At 42.0% G+C, this 21,516-nt stretch overlaps 1 protein-coding gene across 1 annotated transcript in view; it reads right to left on the minus strand.

The window, feature by feature from the left end:
• The window catches only part of LOC126176275 (uncharacterized), a 121,425-nt gene extending 104,713 nt beyond the window's left edge, over positions 1-16,712 (minus strand). Inside the window, exons 1-2 of the mRNA XM_049923424.1 lie at positions 16,635-16,712; positions 10,008-10,156 (exon numbers count right to left, since the gene is read on the minus strand). Coding sequence (XP_049779381.1) covers positions 10,008-10,156; positions 16,635-16,712 — 227 coding nt within the window. The remainder of the gene's footprint in view (positions 1-10,007; positions 10,157-16,634) is intronic.
• Between the last annotated feature and the right edge of the window lie 4,804 nt (positions 16,713-21,516).

Here is a 21,516-nt window from a genome sequence, read left to right on the forward strand (position 1 = left end):
GTCTTCTACAAATCTACGAATTTTTCCTTGATTTATTTTCCTATACCTGCTATCGTTTGGTAACAACTGTGCTAAAATTGTTTTTCGAGTGTAGAAAATCTTGAGCAGGATAATTTTTTGTAAAAAACTGACATATAAGCAATTGTAAGTATACGACCTATATAATTGTATAATAATTTACGAACGTTATTCAAATGAAAATCTTAAAAGTTCCACAATATTTCGGTAAGTTGTGTGATGGAGTTGGTAGGTGGTAGCAGTGTTCCATCAGGTTCTCAAAGTGACGACAGTGTGATGCTACAATACAGAAGGCATCAGTGTCCATAACAAGGTGCCTGCCCCGCTGCCAATATGCACCGCGATTAAGCGGCGGTCTGTGTTGCGTTATTCGTGTAGTGAAGTTGTCGAACCAATCGAATTTCTTCGCAGAATGACAGCGCAGTACGGCGAGTCGTGCTTATCTTTGGAGCAAGTGTGTGAGTGGTGTAGGAAGTTCAAAAGCGATGTAATTTCTGTGGAGGATGCCACAGTACCACAGCAGACTCACAGTAGTGACGGACGAGAACACTGAGTTACAGGAGGAACTTGTAAAGGAGAACAGACACGTAACTCTGACCGGAATAGCCGCAGATGTGAAGATTAGTGTTGGTTCAGCGCAGAATATTGTTCACAATGTGCTGCACTTCAGTAAGGTACCTGTAAAGTGGGTACCAGGCCCGTTGATAGCCGAATTGAGAGACCGTCGCGTCGATGTCTGTAAAGAATTTCTGCATCATTTCTACGTCGAAGGCGATACATTTCTGAGAAAAAAAACTGTTATAGGCGACGAGACTTTGATCCACTGTCACCAACCAGAAGAGAAAAGATCAAACAGGGAATGGCGCCACAGCTCATCGCCGAAACCAAAGAACTTCCACACTCTGCTGAAAAAGTCATGCTCATTCTCTTCTGTGATGCAAATAAGGTACTTTTGGAGCACTACGTGGATAGGGGAGAGACGGCAACCAGTGCTATTTTTTCAGAAATCAACTTCTCCCTGATATCACAGAAGTAAAGGACGAGGATTTCTCTCTTCAGGGGTGTTGCTACAGCATGATAATGCTCGACCGCAAATATCCCATAACACAGTTGACTATTCAGAAAATTAAATTCGAATGCGTGGAACATCCACCTTATTCTATAGATCTCGCTCCTAGTGATTTTCACCTGTTCGGTGGATTCAAAGAAGCACTGGGAGGCGGGCATTTCAGAAGTGGCGAAGAGGTGAAAACTGCGGTGCACGGCGGCTGCTTCATCGTAGTACCTATGCACTTCCGAAGCAGTGGAATATGTGCATTCAGTGTCAGGGAGCCTATGTCGAAAAATGACATGTGAGTTTTTATTCAGGGTAACAATTAAAAATATTATAGCACTTTCGATGTTTTCATTTGAATCACGTTCGCTAAAATAAATCGCATTATCAGTTTCAGCAGATAGCTGATGTCTTCAGATGCGATACTATACATTAAAAGACGTCGTACAGACATATAACAAAAACAGTTAGGCACTTGGAACATCATGAAACAAATTAAAATATTCTAATGAATGTATATCACATCGTTGCGTAATAAAACCGGATGTCCCTCCTAGGTGTCGTCCGGCGCATTTTCTCTGATGTTTCCCTAGACATTTGCTATGTCGTTTCTGAAATCCGTAGGTGGAGTCAGCCCAAACAAATACTGTTCATAACGCCTTTCGTGCGACGCCCAGTGTCGACAGAAAGTGTCTGTTTGTTACCCATTACAAACAATACGACTTTCAAAGCGTAGTCTTACGTGCCAGTTCGACAGAGGAAGAGACAATGAAGTTCTGGGAGGCACCAACAGGGATGTGGACTCGTGTCGACTCCAGTGCCGTGGCGAGCCGCGCTAGGTTTCTCGGCTGAGGATCGATGCCGCGAGCAACCTGATCGGTGTGGTCACACAGATTCTCGATTGGGTTTAAATCCGGGGAGTTTGGTGAGCAGGGGAGTACGGTAAACTAATCCTGGCGTTCTTCGAACCACGCACGTACACTGTGAGCCGTATGACACGCTGCATTGTCCTGCTGGTAGATACCATCGTGACGAGAAAAATCAAACTGCAGGTACGGATGGACATGGTCCTAAGGATAAGTGCATACTTATGTTGATCCACTGCGCCTTCCAGAAGGTCGAGATCAGCCAGAGAATGCCACGAGAACATTCCGCAGATCGTAACAGTCCCTTCTATGGCCTGGGCTCTTTCGACAATTGTTGCAGGGTGTCTGCATTCAGATGTCTCACGCGGTACACGCCAACGGCCATCTGTCCAGTGGAGAACAGAGCTTGATCCATGCGAGTAGGCCACCAGTTGCCACTCAGTGGGCGTCCGGCTGCGGTACAGGCGTGCAAACTGCAGCCAATGAATAGCAGTCAGCATGGGTGCATGAAACTCATCCGCCGGTCACCACTGTCATCTATGGCCCGTGGTGCACATAGTTGCTTCGGCTCCGGTTTTGGATAGCGCCATTTCCCCATGCACGGTATACCGGCTGATCAAAAAATCAGTATAAATTTGAAAACTGAATAAATCACGGAATAATGTAGATAGAGAGGTACAAATAGACACACATGCTTGGAATGACGTGGGGTTTTCTTAAAACCAAAAAAATACAAAAATTAAAAAAATGTCCGGCAGATGGCGCTTCATCTGATCAGAATATCAATAATTAGCATAACAAAGTAAGACAAAGCAAAGATGATGTTCTTTACAGGAAATGCTCAATATGTCCACCATCATTCCTCAACAATAGCTGTAGTCGAGGAATAATGTTGTGAACAGCGCTATAAAGCATGTCCGGAGTTATGGTGAGGCAATGGTGTCGGATGTTGTCTTTCAGCATCCGTAGAGATGTCGGTCGATCAAGATACACTTGCGACTTCAGGTAACCCCAAACCCCATAATCGCACGGACTGAGGTCTGGGGAACTGGGTGGCCAAGCATGACGAAAGTGGCGGCTGAGCACACGATCATCACCAAACGACGCGCGCAAGAGATCTTTCACGTGTCTAGCAGTATGGGGTGGAGCGCCATCCTGCATAAACATCGTACGTTCCAGCAGGTGTTTATCAGCCAGGCTGGGGATGATGGGATTCTGTAACATATCGGCGTACCTCTCACCCCTCATGGTAGCAGTTACAAAACCAGAATCACGCATTTCCTCGAAGAAAAAAGGAGCGATACGGTAGATGTGATAAATCCAACCCGTACCGTGACTTTCTCGTCGTGCAATGGAGTTTCCACGACAGTTCTAGGATTTTCGGTAGCCCAAATTCTGCAGTTGTGGGCGTTGAAATGAGCTTCGTCGGTCCACAACACGCTACTCAACCAATCGTCATCTTCTGCCATCTTTTGAAACGCCCACACCGCAAATGGCCTCCGCTTCACTAAATAGCCAGGTGGATTTTGTACGGATAGCATCGGAGGGTACGCCTCAGTGCCAACCAAGCAGTAGTGTATGGAATGCCGGTGCGACGTGAGACTGCACGAGCGCTGACTTCTCCGTCCATAGACGAACCCGCTACAGTCTCCATTTCTTCCTGAACTGTCTCAGCAGCACTGCGCCTTGTGCTCGGTCGGCCACCACGGGATCTATCGTCTAAACAACCCGTGGCTTCGAACTTCAAAATAATTCTCGCCACAGCTGCATTTGTCAACGGACCTTTACCCGTTCGAATCTCCTTCCTATGGCGATAGGATCGTAACGGTGGACTAGCACATTCCCCATTCTGATAATACAGCTTCACTAAAAGCGCCTTTTCAGGTAACGTCAACATGCTGCGACTGCTGGCGCATCTGATTCTCTCTCTCATTACAGCTCCTTTCATACATGATTGTCATGCGCAGTCACTGACGTTTTGCTGTCCAGCGCCATCTGAAGGACATTTTGTGCACTTCGGTTTTTTTTGGTTCTAGTAAAACCCCATGTCATTCGAAACAAATGTGTCAATTTTTACCTGTCTATCTACATTATTCCGTGGTTTATTAAGTTTTCAAACTTATACTGACTTTTTGATCACCCGGTGCTTTAAACACGGCGCAACGTGAACAGTTTACGAACTTAGGCGTTTCGGAAATGCTTCCACTCTTGGCTTGAAAGCCAATAACCATTCCGTTTTGGACGTCAGATAAATCGCTTCGTTTCTGCATTATGACAACGACGCACTTTATATACGAGGATTATCGTCCATTGCTAGTTGTGCCACCTGCCGTCTGTGAGTGATTACTGACTTGAGGTCGAACATAAGCGGCGGACACATTAATGTGACTGGACCATGTAGTTTCACGGAAAATTACTTATATACTTAATGACTGCAAGGTATGATGTATTGAAAAGACAAATAACTGAGGTCCGCATAATTATAGTTTGCGATAGCCAAATTTTGCAACTTCTGGACTCAAACCTGTGATCTCTGCCTTTTGTGGGCATGTGTTCTAGCGACTAAGATAGCTGTCCCATCCTTTTTTTGTAACCGAAATCTTTTATTGTGCTGAAATACAATGAATTACAAGGTTTTATCAGTACTGATGCATAGCTTAATCACTATCAACATGCCTTTCGAATTATTTACATTAGGCAAGGAATTATTAATAATAATAGCGATGAAAAAGCAAACTATGGCAGTAAACATTTTGTGTATACAAGCAAATTATTTTTTTGAAGAATACAAATTGATTTTAATTTCTACTTCCACAATATTTTCTTTATGCTGAGTGGATATACTATTTGGCTGCTTTTGGATGTAAATTCGAAAAGTTAAACAGCAGAAATGCAACAATTGCCTCAGGGTATAAGTTTTTTTCTAGAATAAGAACTTCACCTCTATTACAAAAATTGAACTTACGCATGATGTATGTTAATGATATGAATAATTTGGTCAAACGTTTTGCAAATGAAATTGAATTGTTGTATTTTTGTTAATTAACTGTAAATGTAATAATATTATTTTTTTCTAGAACTCTAAAATATATAAAAAAGGAAATAAACAAAAAAATAAAGTTACATCAAACAATGATCTGTCCCTGTTGCACTCTCCTGTGTAGTCTCATAACAGTTTGCATTTTAAGTCTATTTTGTTCATAACTTGACATTATTTGCCAACTATCTGTACTAAGCACGATTCATGAGCCATTCTCACGGCATCATTTCTACCAATATCTTCTCTTGTACCTTCCAAGGTATGCAGTAAAACTGCGAAGTCTGGAAGGTAGGAAATTAGGTACTGGCGGAAGTAAAGTTGTGAGGGCAGCCTATGAGTCACATTTGGACAGCTCAGTCAGAAGGGCACTTTTTCGCAAAAGGCTCAGATTCAACTCGCAATCGAGCACATAGTTTTAATCAGCCAAAAAGTTTAAATAGAGTCTTTCGTTTACCCACAGCATTGTGACTGTTTGTGATAAGGGACACTTACAACGCCGTGCCCAGGGGGGAGGAGTCGTCTGTGTGGTTAGTACAGCCAACGAATGTTCAAGGATTGAAGTGAATAAATAGAAAACATGATTTGAGGTATAGACAGTTTCAATCTGACGGGAAGTTTGAAATCTGTGTATACTCTGTTGCAGACTGAAGATCCAGTTTGGTAATAGAGATTTCCATTCGTCCATAGCGTTTTGTCGATTTGTGTTATGAGGACAGGTGAAACGTAGTGCCAGCTGGATACAGCTTTGCTGAGGTGATCAATAAAAGAAAAGTAAAATAACATTGAACGCTGGCCGTTTTGTGCGGCGGGTTCTACCTGTCTGTACTGACGGAGTGAATACTGACAGGTAGCGGTCGGCGCTAGCTGGTAGACGTGCACCAGCAAACCGACGCACCCGAAGCACGGACCCGACCGCTATAAAATCGCACACACAAGGGCGAACGTGTTGGGGCAGTCTCGCTCGGTGTGCGGACATTTGCCACGCCGGACGTTTGCCACGCCGGACATTTGCCACGATTTTACCTGCTCCGAAGGATTGGGTCCCTTGTCTCCCCCTCCTCCTCCTCCTCCTCATCGTTTACTGAGCCTTTCCACTGGTTTACTTAACATAGAACCAGAATCTCTTTGGATTTTCCGCCAAATTTCTAGAGAAAGTTTCGTTGTGGAAACTATTAAATGCATCTCGCATTGAAATCCACACCAAATTTCGAGTCTCAGTAAAACTTCGCCATCTTGGAGATTTTGCGTTCGTCTAAATTATACTTGCCTTTTTCGGTGCTCCTGCAGCATCTTTCTGTCGTGTTTTATGTACCATGGGGGATCAGTTCCGTCTCTTATTAATAAATTTGGTACGATTCTCTCGAGTGCTGTTGACACTATTTCTTTGAACTTAAGCCACATATGGTCTTCACTTACATAGTCTGGAAGGATTGGAGACTGTCTCTTAGAAAGACGTCAACCGGATTTTTAGTTGCTTTTATAAACAGACATATTTCGCGTTTAGTTTTGTTGAATTTCTTTGTTACGGAATTGAGCCTCGCTACGACTGTGTGTTCACTAATCCCCGTAACCGTCTTGATGCTCAGGATTATTTGTGGCTAGGAGGTCAAGTGTGTTTTCGTAACCATTTACAATTTGAATGACCTCGTGAACTAATTGTTCAAAATAATTTAAAAAGAAAGCATTTAGAACAATTACGGAAGTTGTTTTCTATCTACAATAGTGTCTGAAAATGTATTTTTGTCAACATACGGAAGGTAGATTGAAGTCACTGCCAACTATAATTGTATGAGTAGGGTACATATTTGTGGTGAGACTCAAGTTTTCTTTGTACTGTTCAGTAACTGTTTCATCTGAGACCGGGGGTTGGTAAAAGGAGCCAGTTATTAATTTATTCCGGTTGTCGAATATAACCTCTGCCCATACTAAGCCACAGGAACTATCTGCTTCAATGTCGCTTGTTTCTGTTGCAGTGCAGATCATTACAATTACGGCTTTTCCCTCCAAAACCTGGGACGCTTTCTTTGTGACCCTGTAAATACCAGAGCTAAACAATGTAGAGCAACAACGTACGTTACAAGCATAGCATTCTGTATTACTTCATTTCCTTCTTTCTAACATTTTAAATTTGTTCGTCGCCTTTAGATGACATGTCAATCGTAGATGTTCTTATCTCTATTTAGTGAACGTATTTTCAGTCATGTTTTGAACATTGTCCCGCTACACTTTATTAACTAATGTTTCGTCGCAAGGGATATCGCATTTTAGAGAGTAAATTAATATGGAGTATGTCGTTCTTCTTTTCAAACATTCACATACCCATTTCTTCTTTTCTTATTGTCTTTTGGGCATGCAATTGTAGTAATTAAAGTAGGCACAAATGCAGTGATCAAAAAGAAATGATTAGCGTACATTCGCATTCTCTTTACATTGTTCCTTTCTTGTTGCTCCCATGGCGATGGACTGTTTCTATCGCAATCAGTTAGCGTGAAAGGAAGGTACCGTAAAGAAAGGTGGATCTATATTTATACTTGGCAGAACTGATTACATACTGACATAATCGTCGGTATTGCTTTTTTTCCCAAAAGTTATAAATAAGCTCTCTATTTGGCTAAGTAAAACTAAAGAAACTGCAAAAAGGTGGGAATTTAAGGAGATGTGACCGGGATAAACTGACTAAACCAGAGGTTGTAGAGAGTTTCAGGGAGAGCATAAGGGAACAATTGACAGGAATGGGGGAAAGAAATACAGTAGAAGAAGAATGGGTAGCTTTGAGAGATGAAGTAGTGAAGGCAGCAGAGGATCAAGTAGCTAAAAAGACGAGGGTTAGCAGAAATCCTTGGGTAACAGAAGAAATATTGAATTTAATTGATGAAAGGAGAAAATATAAAAATGCAGTAAATGAAGCAGGCGAAAAGGAATACAAACGTCTCAAAAATGAGATCGACAGGAAGTGGAAAATGGATAAGCAGGGATGTCTAGAGGACAAATGTAAGGATGTCGAGGCTTATCTCACTAGGGGTAAGATAGATACTGCCTACAGGAAAATTAGAGAGACCTTTGGAGAAAAGAGAACCACTTGTATGAATATCAAGAGCGCAGATGGAAACCCAGTTCTAAGCAAAGAAGGGAAAGCAGAAAGGTGGAAGGAGTATATAGAGGGTCTATACAAGGGCGATGTACTTGAGGACAATATTATGGAAATGGCAGAGGATGTAGATGAAGATGAAATGGTAGACACGGTACTGCGTGAAGAGTTTGACAGAGCACTGAAACACCTTAGACGAAACAAGGCTCCGGGAGTAGACAACATTCCATTAGAACTACTGACGGCCTTGGGAAAGCCAGTCCTGAAAAAACTCTACCATCTGGTGAGCAAGATGTAGGAGACAGGCGAAATACCCTCAGACTTCAAGAAGAATATAATAATTCCAATCCCAAAGAAAGCAGGTGCTGACAGATGTGAAAATTACCGAACAATCAGTTTAATAAGTCACGGATGCAAACTACTTACGCGAATTCTTTACATACGAATGGAAAAACTGGTAGAAGCTGACCTCGGCGAAGATCAGTTTGAATTCCGTAGAAATATTGGAATACGTGAGGCAATATTGACCCTACGACTTATCTTAGAAGCTAGATTAAGGAAAGGCAAACCTACGTTTCTAGCATTTGTAGACTTAGAGAAAGCTTTTGATAATGTTGAGTGGAATACTCTCTTTCAAATTCTGAAGGTGGCAGGGGTAAAATACAGAGAGCGAAAGGCTTTTTACAATTTGTACAGAAACCAGATGGCAGTTATAAGAGTCGAGGGACATGAAAGGGAAGCAGTGGTTGGGAAGGGAGTGAGACAGGGTTGTAGCCTCTCCCCGATGCTATTCAATCTGTATATTGAGCAAGCAGTGAAGGAAACAAAAGAAAAATTCGGAGTAGGTATTAAAATCCATGGAGAAGAAATAAAAACTTTGAGGTTCGCCGATGACATTGTAATTCTGTCAGAAACAGCAAAGGACCTGGAAGAGCAACCGAACGGAATGGACAGTGTCTTGAAAGGAGGCTATAAGAAGAACATCAACAAAAGCAAAACGAGGATAATGGAATGTAGTCGAATTAAGTCGGGTGATGGTGAGGGTATTAGATTAGGAAATGAGACACTTAAAGTAGTAAAGGAGTTTTGCTATTTGGGGAGCAAAATAACTGATGATGGTCGAAGTAGAGAGGATATAAAATGTAGACTGGCAATGGAAAGGAAAGCGTTTCTGAAGAAGAGAAATTTGTTAACATCGAGTATAGATTTAAGTGTCAGGAAGTCGTTTCTGTAAGTATTTGTATGGAGTGTAGCCATGTATGGCAGTGAAGCGTGCACGATAACTAGTTTGGAGAAGAAGAGAATAGAAGCTTTCGAAATGTGGTGCTACAGAAGAATGCTGAAGATTAGATGGGTAGATCATATAACTAATGAGGAGGTATTGAATAGAATTGGGGAGAATTGAAGTTTGTGGCACAACTTGACTAGAAGAAGGGACCGGTTGGTAGGACATGTTCTGAGGCATCAAGGGATCACCAATTTAGTATTGGAGGGCAGCGTGGAGGGTAAAAATCGTAGAGGGAGACCAAGAGATGAATACACTAAGCAGATTCAGAAGGATGTAGGTTGTAGTAGGTACTGGGAGATGAAGAAGCTTGCACAGGATAGAGTAGCATGGAGAGCTGCATCAAACCAGTCTCAGGACTGAAGACCAAAACAACAAACAACATCATTTGACCAAGATGTCGAAGAAGGAGGTCGCTTACGTACTGGTTGTATCGAGTAAGATGTGGAGACGGCGGTTTGAAAGCGGACAGAAGAAGTACGATGAAGGACGTCCCTTACCTGAGAGATCGCTACTCAAGCTACCTGCGAAGGGGCAAGTGTGGCAAATGTCCGGCATTCGTCTCGCTCAGCAGAGGCGGTAGGTGGGCTGAGCAGTGGGCCTGTGTATGGAGCCTTGAGAGGAACGCGTAATGTAGGTGTAGGGTGACGCCCTACCTGTCGATGGAGGCGCAGCCAGACGGGGAGGACGGTCCGCTGCTGGAGGCCCGGCCGCTGTGGCTGACCACCAACACCTGCGCGTCCGGCTGCGAGCCCAGCCGCCGCAGGCCGCGCTCCAGCCAGCCTGGAGTGTCGCCGCCCACCACCTGCGCACCCACAGCACCTTAAAAACTCACATTACACTTACGTACAAGGGGTTGTCGTGAGGTTTTAATGGTGACCTAGAAAAATAAAAGTACGTAACTAATACAGTGTATAGCGTCCCCAGTGAAACAATAAGGAAAGACTTAAAAACAGTATTTATAAAGAAGAGACATTTAAAAATTGAATAATATACATTTTTCTCATGTATCCGTATTATAATAATTTCTCTGTGTAAGTTTCGAGGGCAAAGAAATATAACAAAATGATCGAAAGAGACGACAAGATACGCTCTTTTGTTAATTTTTAACGTAACAAATAATTTATACTGAAGATTAATATTGTTAAAAAAATGGCTCTGAGCACTTCTTCTCTTGTCTTGGTTGCGTGTGCACGGACATCTTGCGAGTGCTGGCAAATGTAAGCATATTTGTACTAATTAAGCAGACAATATATTGATTTAATATTATTGTGCACTTTTAATTTGTAAGAGGTGATCCCGATTTCATGTCTGCCATCCTTTAATTAACCTGCATTCGAGTAATTTACAGTGCAACAATCGCAGCGGCCGATGCAGCCAACGATGCCATTACGTGGCGATATTAACTTATAAAATTTAGCGGAAGCGAAAAACTCGCCCGCTATTAACATAATATACATTTTTCTCCACAGCCGCCCGACGCTGCAGAAAATCGCAGCTTTAAGATTCTTATTTCCCGTACCACAGCCGAGAGCCAGAGCCAGGACTCCGGCTACAATGCAATGGTTAGCGGAGGTAAGAAGAAATACTCTCGCGCGTGTGTGGGCCGCAATTGTAAGTGATAACTAAAGATTTTTTGCTTTAAAGTGAACTGACTAGCCGAGGAAATTAATATGAAAAGCTTATTACATTGTTCAACTTATGTGCTCATGTTTTAAGATTCAGCGAGTCTAACATTCATTAACGTAACAAATAATTTATGCTGAAGATTAATATTGTTAAAAAAAAGAACTTCACAAAAGCATTTAATTGTAAATCAAAATAAAGTCAAATATCAGTTTCATTAAGGCCCACCACGTAAGTCGGCAACAATCAACATTACCATTAAATAATATATTAAATTACGACGGCCGACGGACGCGAGAAGTGTCTTTATAAATCAGTGATACAGTTTTAAAAATTAATGGTATATCGATTTATTACTTGATATGGGCAAACCTTACAGCATAAACAGCGGCAACTGTCCAAGTTCTTGATGCATTAATCGTGATCCATCAATACGTGCATTCTTGGTCGCAGTGCACACATCTACACAGTAATCAAACTCTTCGCATACTCAGTATACATGTCCTCCGTGGCGGTCTGCAGTGAACGTTTTATCCGATCACACACTTCATCAGGGTGCATGGGCATTGGCGGTCCAGATACTCCGTCGTTTACAACCCCCACTTAAAGAAATTGCAGGGTGTTAAATCTAGCGAACGGAATGGTCGGGGTAGAAGGTCGTTGTTTATTTATTTACACGTCAAGTACCGTGGGACCAAATTAAGGAGCAAATTTCCAAGGTCATGAAACGTGTCAGCACATGAAAGAAGTCCATAAGTTTAAGTAAACGCAGTCAACCATACAATAAGAATCAGCTTAATTTTTCAAGGAAATCCTGGACAGAATAGAAGGAATGACCCATAAGGAAACTCTTCAGTTTCGATTTGAAAGCACGTGGATTACTGTTAAGACTTTTGAATTCGAGAGGTAGCTTATTGAAAGTGGATGCAGCAGTATACTGCACACCTTTCTGCACAAGAGTTAAGGAAGTCCGATCCAAATGCACGTTTGATTTCTGCCGAGTATTAACTGAGTGAAAGCTGCTTATTCTTGGCAATAAGCTAATATTGTTAACAAGAAATGACAGGAATATGTATATTGAGAGGCCAATGTTAAAATACCCAGACTCGTGAACAAGGGTCGACAAGAGGTTCGTGAAGTTACACCAATTATTGCCGGAACCTCTCGTTTCTGAGCCAAAAATATCCTTTTAGAATGGAGAGAGTTACCCCAAAATATAATACTATACGACATAAGCGAATGAAAATAAGCAAAGTAGACTAATTTTCGTGACGAACAATCACTCACTTCAGATACCTGTTCGAATAGTAAAAATTGCAGTAGTAAGTCTTTGAACAAGATCCTGAACGTGGGTTTTCCACGACAGCTTACTATCTATCTGAACACCCAGAAATTTGAACTGTTCAGTTTCACTAATCATATGCCCGTTCTGTGAAATCAAAACGTCAGATTTGTCTGCTGTTGCAGCGCATCCAGTCCCGATTTGATGAAGAATGCGATTAAGAAGCTCTTGTACGTTCTTGTGAAAATGAGGCAGAGCACCGTCCAGATGCAAAATGTAATCATCATAACTGGTCTTCAGTGGGGTAACAATCAGGTTTTCAGCATGCCTCGAAATGAGTTACCTGTCATCATTTGTTGTTTGAAGAAAAATGGGCCGTGTACTTTCTCACGTGACACTACATAGAAAACATTCGGTTTTGGAGAGTCAGCATATACAGTTTCTCGATTCCTCAGATATGAACATTGTGTGTATTCACCTTGTCACTTCTGTGGAGAGTGGCTTCATTACAGACAATGAATCTTTCTACAAAACCAGTGTCCTCCATTTTTAACTGCAGTTCTTCGCAAAAGTCACTCTTTTTCAGTTTGTCTGTTGGTGAAAGGGCCTGCATGAATCCCAGTTTGTACAGTTTAAAACATAGCCACTTAGGTAACACCTTCGCCATTATAATCTTTGGCATGAAAAGTTCCCCGCTTGCTTACTAAGTGACTTCCCAGGACTTCGCTGAAACTCTTTCGACGATCGCATCAGATATACGAGGTCGACCCAAAGAGATTCTGGTCGTATGTAAAGTACACCAGTGGCAAAAAACAGTCAGTACCGTCACTGCGCGATAGCGATGAAAATGTTACCGATGATGGTGCCACTAAAGCGGAGTTACTAGATACAGTTTTCCGTAATTCCTTCGCGAAAGAAGATGAAGTACATTTTCCAGAATTCGAAATCAGAACAGCTGTTACCATGAGTGTCACAAAAGTAGATATCTTAGGTGTTGTGAAACAACTCAAATCACTTAAAGGCAAGTCTTCCGATCCAGAGGGTATACCAATCTGGTTCCTTTCAGAGTATGCAGACACAATAGCGCCTTTCTTAGCAATCATATACAACCGCTCACGTGACGAAAGGTCTGTTCCTAAAGACTGGAAAGTAGCACAGGTCACACCAATATTCAAGAAAGGAAGTAGGAGTACCCCACTGAATTACAGACTCATATCACTGAGCTCAATTTGCAGTAGGATTTTGGAGTATATACTGTACTCGAACATTATGAATACCTAGAAGAAAATGACTTATTGATACATAACCAACACGGATTCAGAAAATATCGTTCTTGTGCAACACAGCTAGCTCTTTATTCCCAAGAAGTAATGAGTGCTGTCGACAAGGGATCTCAGATCGATTACATATTCCTAGATTTCCAGAAGGCTTTTGATACCGTTCCTCACAAGCGACTATTAATAAAATTGCATGCATATGGAGTATCGTCTCAGTTGTGTCACTGGATTCGTGATTTCCTCTCAGAGAGGTCACAGTTCGTAGTGATAGACGGTAAATCATTGAGTAGAACAGAAGTGATATCTGGCGTTCCGCAAGGTAGTGTCATAGGCCCTCTGCTGTTCATGATTTGCATAAATGATCTAGGTGATAATCTGAGCAGCCCCCTTAGATTGTTTGCAGATGACGCTGTAATTTACCGTCTATTAAAATCATCAGACGATCAATTCCAATTACAAAATGATCTAGAGAGAATTTCTGTGTGGTGCGAAAAGTGGCAATTGGCACTAAACAAAGAAAAGTGGGAGGTCGTCCACATGGGTACTAAAAGAAATCCGATAAATTTTGGGTATACGATAAATCGCACAAATCTAACGGCTGTCAATTCGACTAAATACCTAGGAATTACAATTACGAGCAACTTAAATTGTAAAGACCACATAGATAATATTGTGGGGAAGGCGAAACAAAGACTGCGCTTTGTTGGCAGAACACTTAGAAGATACGACAAACCCACTAAAGAGGTAACCTGCATGACACTTGTCCGTCTTCTGCTGGAATATTGCTGCGCTGTGTGGGGTCCTTACCAGGTAGAATTGACGGAGGCCATCGAAAAAGTCCAAAGAAGGGCAGCCCGTTTCGTGTTATCGCCCAATAAAGGCGAGAGTGTCACTGATATGATACGCGAGTTGGGGTGGCAGTCACTGAAACAAAGGCGATTTTCTTTGCGGCGAGATCTATTTATGGAATATCAATCACCAACTTTCTCTTGCGAATGCGAAAAGCTGACACCCACCTACGTAAGGAGAAATGATCATAATAAAAGAAGAGAAATCAGAGCTCGAACGGAAAGATTTAGGTGCTCCTTTTTCCCACGAGCCATTCGAGAGTGGAATGGTAGAGAAGTAGTATGAAAATAGTTCGATGAACCCTCTGCCAGGCACTTAGGTGTGAACTGCAGAGTAACCATGTAGATGTAGATGTAGACTCTTCTCCTTAAAAAAGACATCCTCCAACTGTTCATACTACCTACCTATGTTATTCTTGTGTGGCGGGTCTTTGCTAAATCGAGCACGAAGCTCATGTTGCAGTGTAACCACAAATCTGGACATCTCAAAACGGAGCACACAGAAAGCCTTTTCCTGTTGTGAAGCCATCTTGGAAACAGACACTACGCCTGCACAGTGTCTCAGGCCAACAGCAGACAGCGCATCACTAACTTCAACAGTTGCTGCTGCTTATTTTGTAAAGTAATAAATCAATTTATTTTTAACTTTCAGAGATGCACTATTCATTTATAAACAATCTTTATTTTATTTGTTTACAGATACAGGTCTGCAGTGCTGATACGTATTGAAAAATTCATGCCTCATTACGACAGCACGATATCACAGGAGACAAAGCAAACTGGAGCTGCCCATTGACAGAACTCATTTCCACGTATTTGAAGAGCAACAACCCTGTACGATACACAATTGGTGGAAGTTTACAGCAACAATGCATCATCGTGTGTCAGAGTGGTTAGGTGGCGAACACACTTCCAGTGTTGTCAGACAAATCTGACCAATGAGGAACAAAATGGCACAGCTTATTTCTGTAAGGAAGTGGGAATCATAAGAGAAGGGGAAGACAAAGTGATTGAAGACCTCCATGTCAGGATAGAGGAGATAGTGGGGAAAGTGAAAATAAGTCACGGATCTGTTTTAAATCTCTTGCAAGACATTTTGGATAAAGATCGCCCGCCCGCTGGTTTCCACGGCTGTTCACAAGCAATCAAACACCCAACCGAACTGACGCAACTGCGAAAATGTTGCAGTCGTGTCAGGCCAGTCCAGATGATTTCCTTTAGCCATTTAATCGCAATACACGAGTACTGAATTTATCGCTGTGACTGCCAGACAAAGCAGCAAAGCACACAGTACAAACATTTAGATCCACCACCACCAAAGAAGACGGAGAGACAAGTTTCATTAGATAAATTGCTGCAGACTGTTTTTGGGATAGCCACTGGGTGTTGTTAACACATTAGCTCATAAGATACAAACCGTCACACGAGCATACCACCGAAGTCTCCTGATAAGGGTATGGGAGAATACCAAGTCGAAGTGGTCTGGGAAGCAGTCCGAGGCGGTGTTTTGTCTTCACTACGACGCCCCACTTCATTTTGCACAGGGAACAGTCACACATGCTGCTTCTTTGACCTGTCAGATTTTATCTCACTCCGTATTATCCTGTCATGGAAGCCAGTGACTTCTTCCTTTTCCCACAGATGAGACATTTCCAGAATGATAACAGAAGACGAGGGGATTCTCAAGATGTACAACTGATTTCTCTAAATGCTATCTGTCCAAATTTAAGGAAGAACAGCTGTCAGTGACAAAAACTCGTTATTTATTGCAGATCTAGATTTCGACTACAACATAGTCAGTCGGTGCATTACCAGAATAGCCATACACGTGTGACTATGTTAGGGCATAAAGTTATGACAAATGACACTTTTGTTTCTGCCTTGTAAAGGTTAGTGTCATTTGTCACAAGTTTATGCTCTGACATGTTGGAACCTATAACACTCTTCTGCCAATGCACCGATGGTGACTATATTTTAGTCGAAATCTAGATTTGCAGTTAAGTTAGGATTTTTACGACTCACTGATGTCCTTTTTTAAATTTGAATATTCAATGGTCGCTGTGCACGCAGGCATCCATTGGATTCAAATGTTGCTAATATATCATCCATTATTGGGAAAAATGCGTCACACTGATGGGTTAATACGCAGAGGATCGCGAAAACCGTGACCAAGTTTTATGATCACAGACTGACCGCATTCTAAGTGATGATTAAAACTTGTATGTCGACTCCCCTTATGTGACCATTTACCTTCACACAGAACCCATCCAACGAGTCTGAACTGGGATGATGTTGTGACGTCACAGTCAATAGCAGCACGTAAAGCATCAACCTGAATTGTCATCGACACTGACCAAGGAGCACGTAGTGCTGGGAGATGCAGCACAAGAGAATTAAATGCGAGGCTTAGTGCCCCAGAGATGGTTACCTGAGTTTTGACATTTGCGTGCTAAGGTGGGTGGGGCCTTTCTGGAAGAAGGAGGTGGGGTTCTGTACACCAAAATCTGTGGAAAAACCCTCTGGTAGCTTCGACCGTTGGCGGCTGCAATTTGTGAAAAAGCGAGAATCAAATTACGTATGATCCATTAATGTTACATATAATCTAAGCATATATTTTTATTCATGTCAGTACGGCGAGCTTATAGGAATTGACAACAGTCTGTGCGATGAAAACTGGCAAAGTTACAGCATACACACTAAATACACCTGATATAGATCAGTAAAACTTTAATTAATATTAAAGCTGTACATCTACAGAGACGTGCACTATTTCAAACGATGCTACTGTCAACAGCCACGTCTAATGCAACTCTCTTGGTGCCACAATACATATTAAAAGTATAAACAATATGCAAATTCTGCTGAATCTCTGTAATTCAAAAATGCTCACTTACTAAGACAGCACGATGTAAACATACATATTATCTATCTTTCTACGTAACAACATTGTAGATTTAAGATTGATTCCTGGTTAAAATTGGCATCTAACTAAAATAACGATTAATAAAATCAACTTTAATTCAAAAGCAGTGTGAAACATAAATTTGACAGCTCTATTAAAAAGCGCGTTAAAAGTGGCTTCAGAATGATAGCACACATTAATCAGAAGAATAATATTTACCTTTGCTTTCTTTGTATGATAAAACTTTGATGGATTAACGAATTTTGTGAATGTAAGGGAACCAGCAAATGTAGATCCAGCTGTAAGGTCTCAAAATGAAATTATTGCATAAATTTGAAAAATGGCCATTTTCTGAACTTTACACAGTCAGTTGAAACAGTTCAGTACAAGTCAGTAGGGCGGCGGAAGCGATTCTCGTTAAGGAATCGCATCCCGCTCCTTGCAGTGTTAAATAGTTTCGCGATTGAAGCGGCACACACCGTGGGTAACAGTTCGACCTTGGGACTTAGTAAATTTTCAACGTGAGACATGCAGTACAAATCTGTTTAGAGCGGCACGTTGTGCAGATGAACTTAGAATTTTCATGAGGATCGTAGTTGAACTTAGGTCATTGCAACTGATTTCCATGCATCAAAATTTTCAAGAGAGATGGACTGAATCTAGGCAACACTATTTTTCAGAATGTTCCTGCTGCTGCTGAATATGCGCTTATTTGAAACTTCTTAGCAGTGTTAATTGTGTGCCAGACTGGGACATGAATCTGGGACCTTCGTCTTTCGTAGGCAAGTGCTCTACCGAATGAGTTTATCCAGTACGACGCACGACCCTCTGTCACGACTTTACGTCAGCTTTCCTGTCGTTCAAACTTCACAGAACTTCGCCTGCATAGCTTGTGGAGATAGCTCTCCAGGAAGGAAGGATGTTTCGGTGACATGACTTAGCCACAGGCTAAGGAATTATTTACAAAATTAATTTTCTGTCTGCAGCAGAGTGTGCGCTGTTTTCAAAATTCCTGCAGATTAAAACTGTGTGCGAGATCGGGACTTTGAACCTTTGCACTTCAAGGCAAAGTGCTTTACTGACTGAGCTATTCTCCTTTTTATTTTTAATTTGCCTTACGATCGCCATGAAATTGCTTCATCGATGCAAACTTGTAACTTTTAATCGAAATGTACCTCAAGGAATTTGTTCAAGTCATGTAGTTTGTATTGATGCAGATATATCTTCCGAAATTAAAACTCTTCTTGGAAGTTCGTCTTGAAAAGCAAATAAGTGTACTCCTCTGGGGAAAAATTGAAAATAAATCATTTAAGATTGATCTTAGAAAGACAAAGAAAAATTCTCCTCGAAAACAACGCATTTTTAAACAGAAAAATTATCTTGTGAACCATTAAATTTTCTTAACATAAACATTGTTTCCTCTTCACCAGAAATGAAGCCCTGATGTAAAACAATAAATTGTCTCTTTTGGTTTTCCCGTTAATGCAGAACTAAGAAAATACACTACTGGCCATTAAAATTGCTACACCAAGACGAAATGCAGATGATAAACGGGAATTCATTGAACAAATATACTATACTAGAACTGACATGTGATTACATTTTCACGCAATTTGGGTGCATAGACCCTGAGAAATCAGTACCCAGAACAACCACCGCTGGCCGTAATAACGGCCTTGATACGCCTGGTCATTGAGTCAAACAGAGCTTGGATGGAGTGTACAGGTACAGCTGCCTATGCAGCTTCAACACGATACCACAGTTCATCAAGAGTAGTGACTGGCGTATTGTGACGAGCCAGTTGCTCGGCCACCATTGACCAGACGTTTTCAATTGCTGAGAGATCTGGAGAATGTGCTGGTCAGGGCAGCAGTCGAACATTTTCTGTATCCAGAAAGGCCCGTACAGGACCTGCGACATGCGGTCGTGCATTATCCGGCTCAAATGTAGGGTTTCGCAGGGATCGAATGAAGGGTAGAGCCAATGGTCGTAACACATCTGAAATGTATCGTCCACTGTTCAAAGTGCCGTCAACGCGAACAAGAGGTGACCGAGACGTGTAACCAATGGCAGCCCATACCATCACGACGGGTGAAACGCCAGTAAGGCGATGACGAATACACGCTTCCAATGTGCGTTGACCGTGATGTCGCCAAACAAGGATGCGATAATCATGATGCTGTAAACAGAATCTGGATTCATCCGAAAAAATGACGTTTTGCCATTCGTGCACCCAGGTTCGTCGTTGAGTACACCATCACAGGCACTCCTGTCTGTGATGCAGCGTCAAGGGTAGCCACAGTCATGGTCTCCGAGCTGACAGTCCGTGCTGCTGAAAACGTCGTCGGACTGTTTGTGCAGATGGTTATTGTGTTGCAAACGTCATCATCTGTTGACTCAGGTGTCGAGACGTGGCTGCACGATCCGTTACAGCCATGCGGATAAGATGCCTGTTATCTCGACTGCTAGTGATACGAAGCCGTTGGGATCCAGCACGGCGTTCCGTATTACCCTCCTGAACCCACCGATTCCATATTCTGCTAACAGTCATTGGATCTCGACCAACGCGAGCAGAAATGTCGCGATACGATAAACCGCAGTCTCGATAGGCTACAATCCGACCTTTATCAAAGTCGGAAACGTGATGGTACGCATTTCTCCTCCTTACACGAGGCATCACAACGTTTCACCAGGGTACGGCGGTCAACTGCTGTTTGTGTATGAGAAATAGGTTGGAAACTTTCCTCATGTCAGCACGTTGTAGATGTCGCCACCGGTACCAACCTTGTGTGAATGCTCTGAGAAGCTAATCATTTGCTTATCACAGAATCTTCTTCCTGTCGGTTCAATTTCGCGTCTGTAGCACGTCATCTTCGTGGTGCAGGAATTTTAATGGCCTGTAGTGCGCCCATTGTACATATCGACAACGTTTGTGCCTACTATGACCCACAAGGGATCATAGAATTCAACAGGAAACCCATCCATGCTGTCTGATTTATTCTTCAGTGTCGTGAAGTCGTGAAATATGTGGTCACTTGATGTCTTCCTGAGTCTTGCAATGTGTTTCCAGTTCGTCTGACAGCCGATCGAACAACCTTTTGTTCGGCTCTTTTGTTTTCTCTTGTAATGTGAAAAATTAACCTACCTTCGGTACTGACGTCGTAGTTATCGCCTGAGCGTGTTCTCCTTTCTTGTAGGGGGAGTCTTGTTAAGGCGATAATTTTAACTCTGATTTACTTTAGTCTATCACTGTTTTGCTGTAGGTTATCAGGTCTCAAAGACACATAAAATAGTATTCCTTGGTACTTCTGTGCAAGGATACTTTCTCTTTAGCACAATTGATAATAATTCGTTTAATTCGGGGGTTTGCAGGTTCAGGTCACAACTGCACGTGATTTCGGTATTTTACATGCTATAGTACACACATTTTCCACGTTTCTAAAATGGCTTGTTTTAGCACTGGTTCCTGGAGGAGGGAGATATTCAGTTGCCAAGTATCGCATCCTCGAAATTTCTTTTGAGGATGAAGTTTCATTCCAAATGTGGAATGCGCAACTGTCAGAAAAATTGACAGGTGACGTTTCCGCATTTGTCACGTCTTTCATTAAAGTCTGGGGAAAAGAGATTCTATTTTACTCGCGGAATTGTGTGACACTGAGACTCGAACATGCTCTCTTTGTATTTCATGGGCAAGTGCTCTACCGACGGAGCTATTCAAGCACGATTCACGACTCGTCCTTACAGCTTTGCTGCCGCAGTAACTCGTCTGCTACCTTCCAGAATTAACAGATGTTCTCCTGGATACTTTGAGGAACTGTCACTCTAGGACGAAAGGATACTGGGGAAACATGGCTTAGCCACAGCCTAAGGTATTGTTACCAGAATGAACTTTCTAGCGGAGTGTCGCAAATTTGAAATTTCCTTTTAGATATAGAAGAAAGGCTATGGGACAATGGCGGTAGTGAAGCTGTGAGGGCAGCTTGTGCGTCGTGATTGGATACCTCAGTCAGTGGAACACAAGCAAAGAATTTAAGTTCGAGTCTCGATATGGCACACATCTTTAATCTCCCAAGAGGTTTCAGATCAGCTTGTGCTCCGCTGCTGAGCGAAAATTCATTCTAGAAACAGTCTCTCAGGCTTTGATTATGTCATATACTTTGAGATTATTTACAATAAGATCGACACATTTTGTTTTCTTTTTCATTTTAATGTTTGATGTAAATATGTCAA

This window comes from Schistocerca cancellata, chromosome 3 (genome assembly GCF_023864275.1).
Source record: "Schistocerca cancellata isolate TAMUIC-IGC-003103 chromosome 3, iqSchCanc2.1, whole genome shotgun sequence".
In the NCBI taxonomy this organism is placed as follows: domain Eukaryota; kingdom Metazoa; phylum Arthropoda; class Insecta; order Orthoptera; family Acrididae; genus Schistocerca; species Schistocerca cancellata.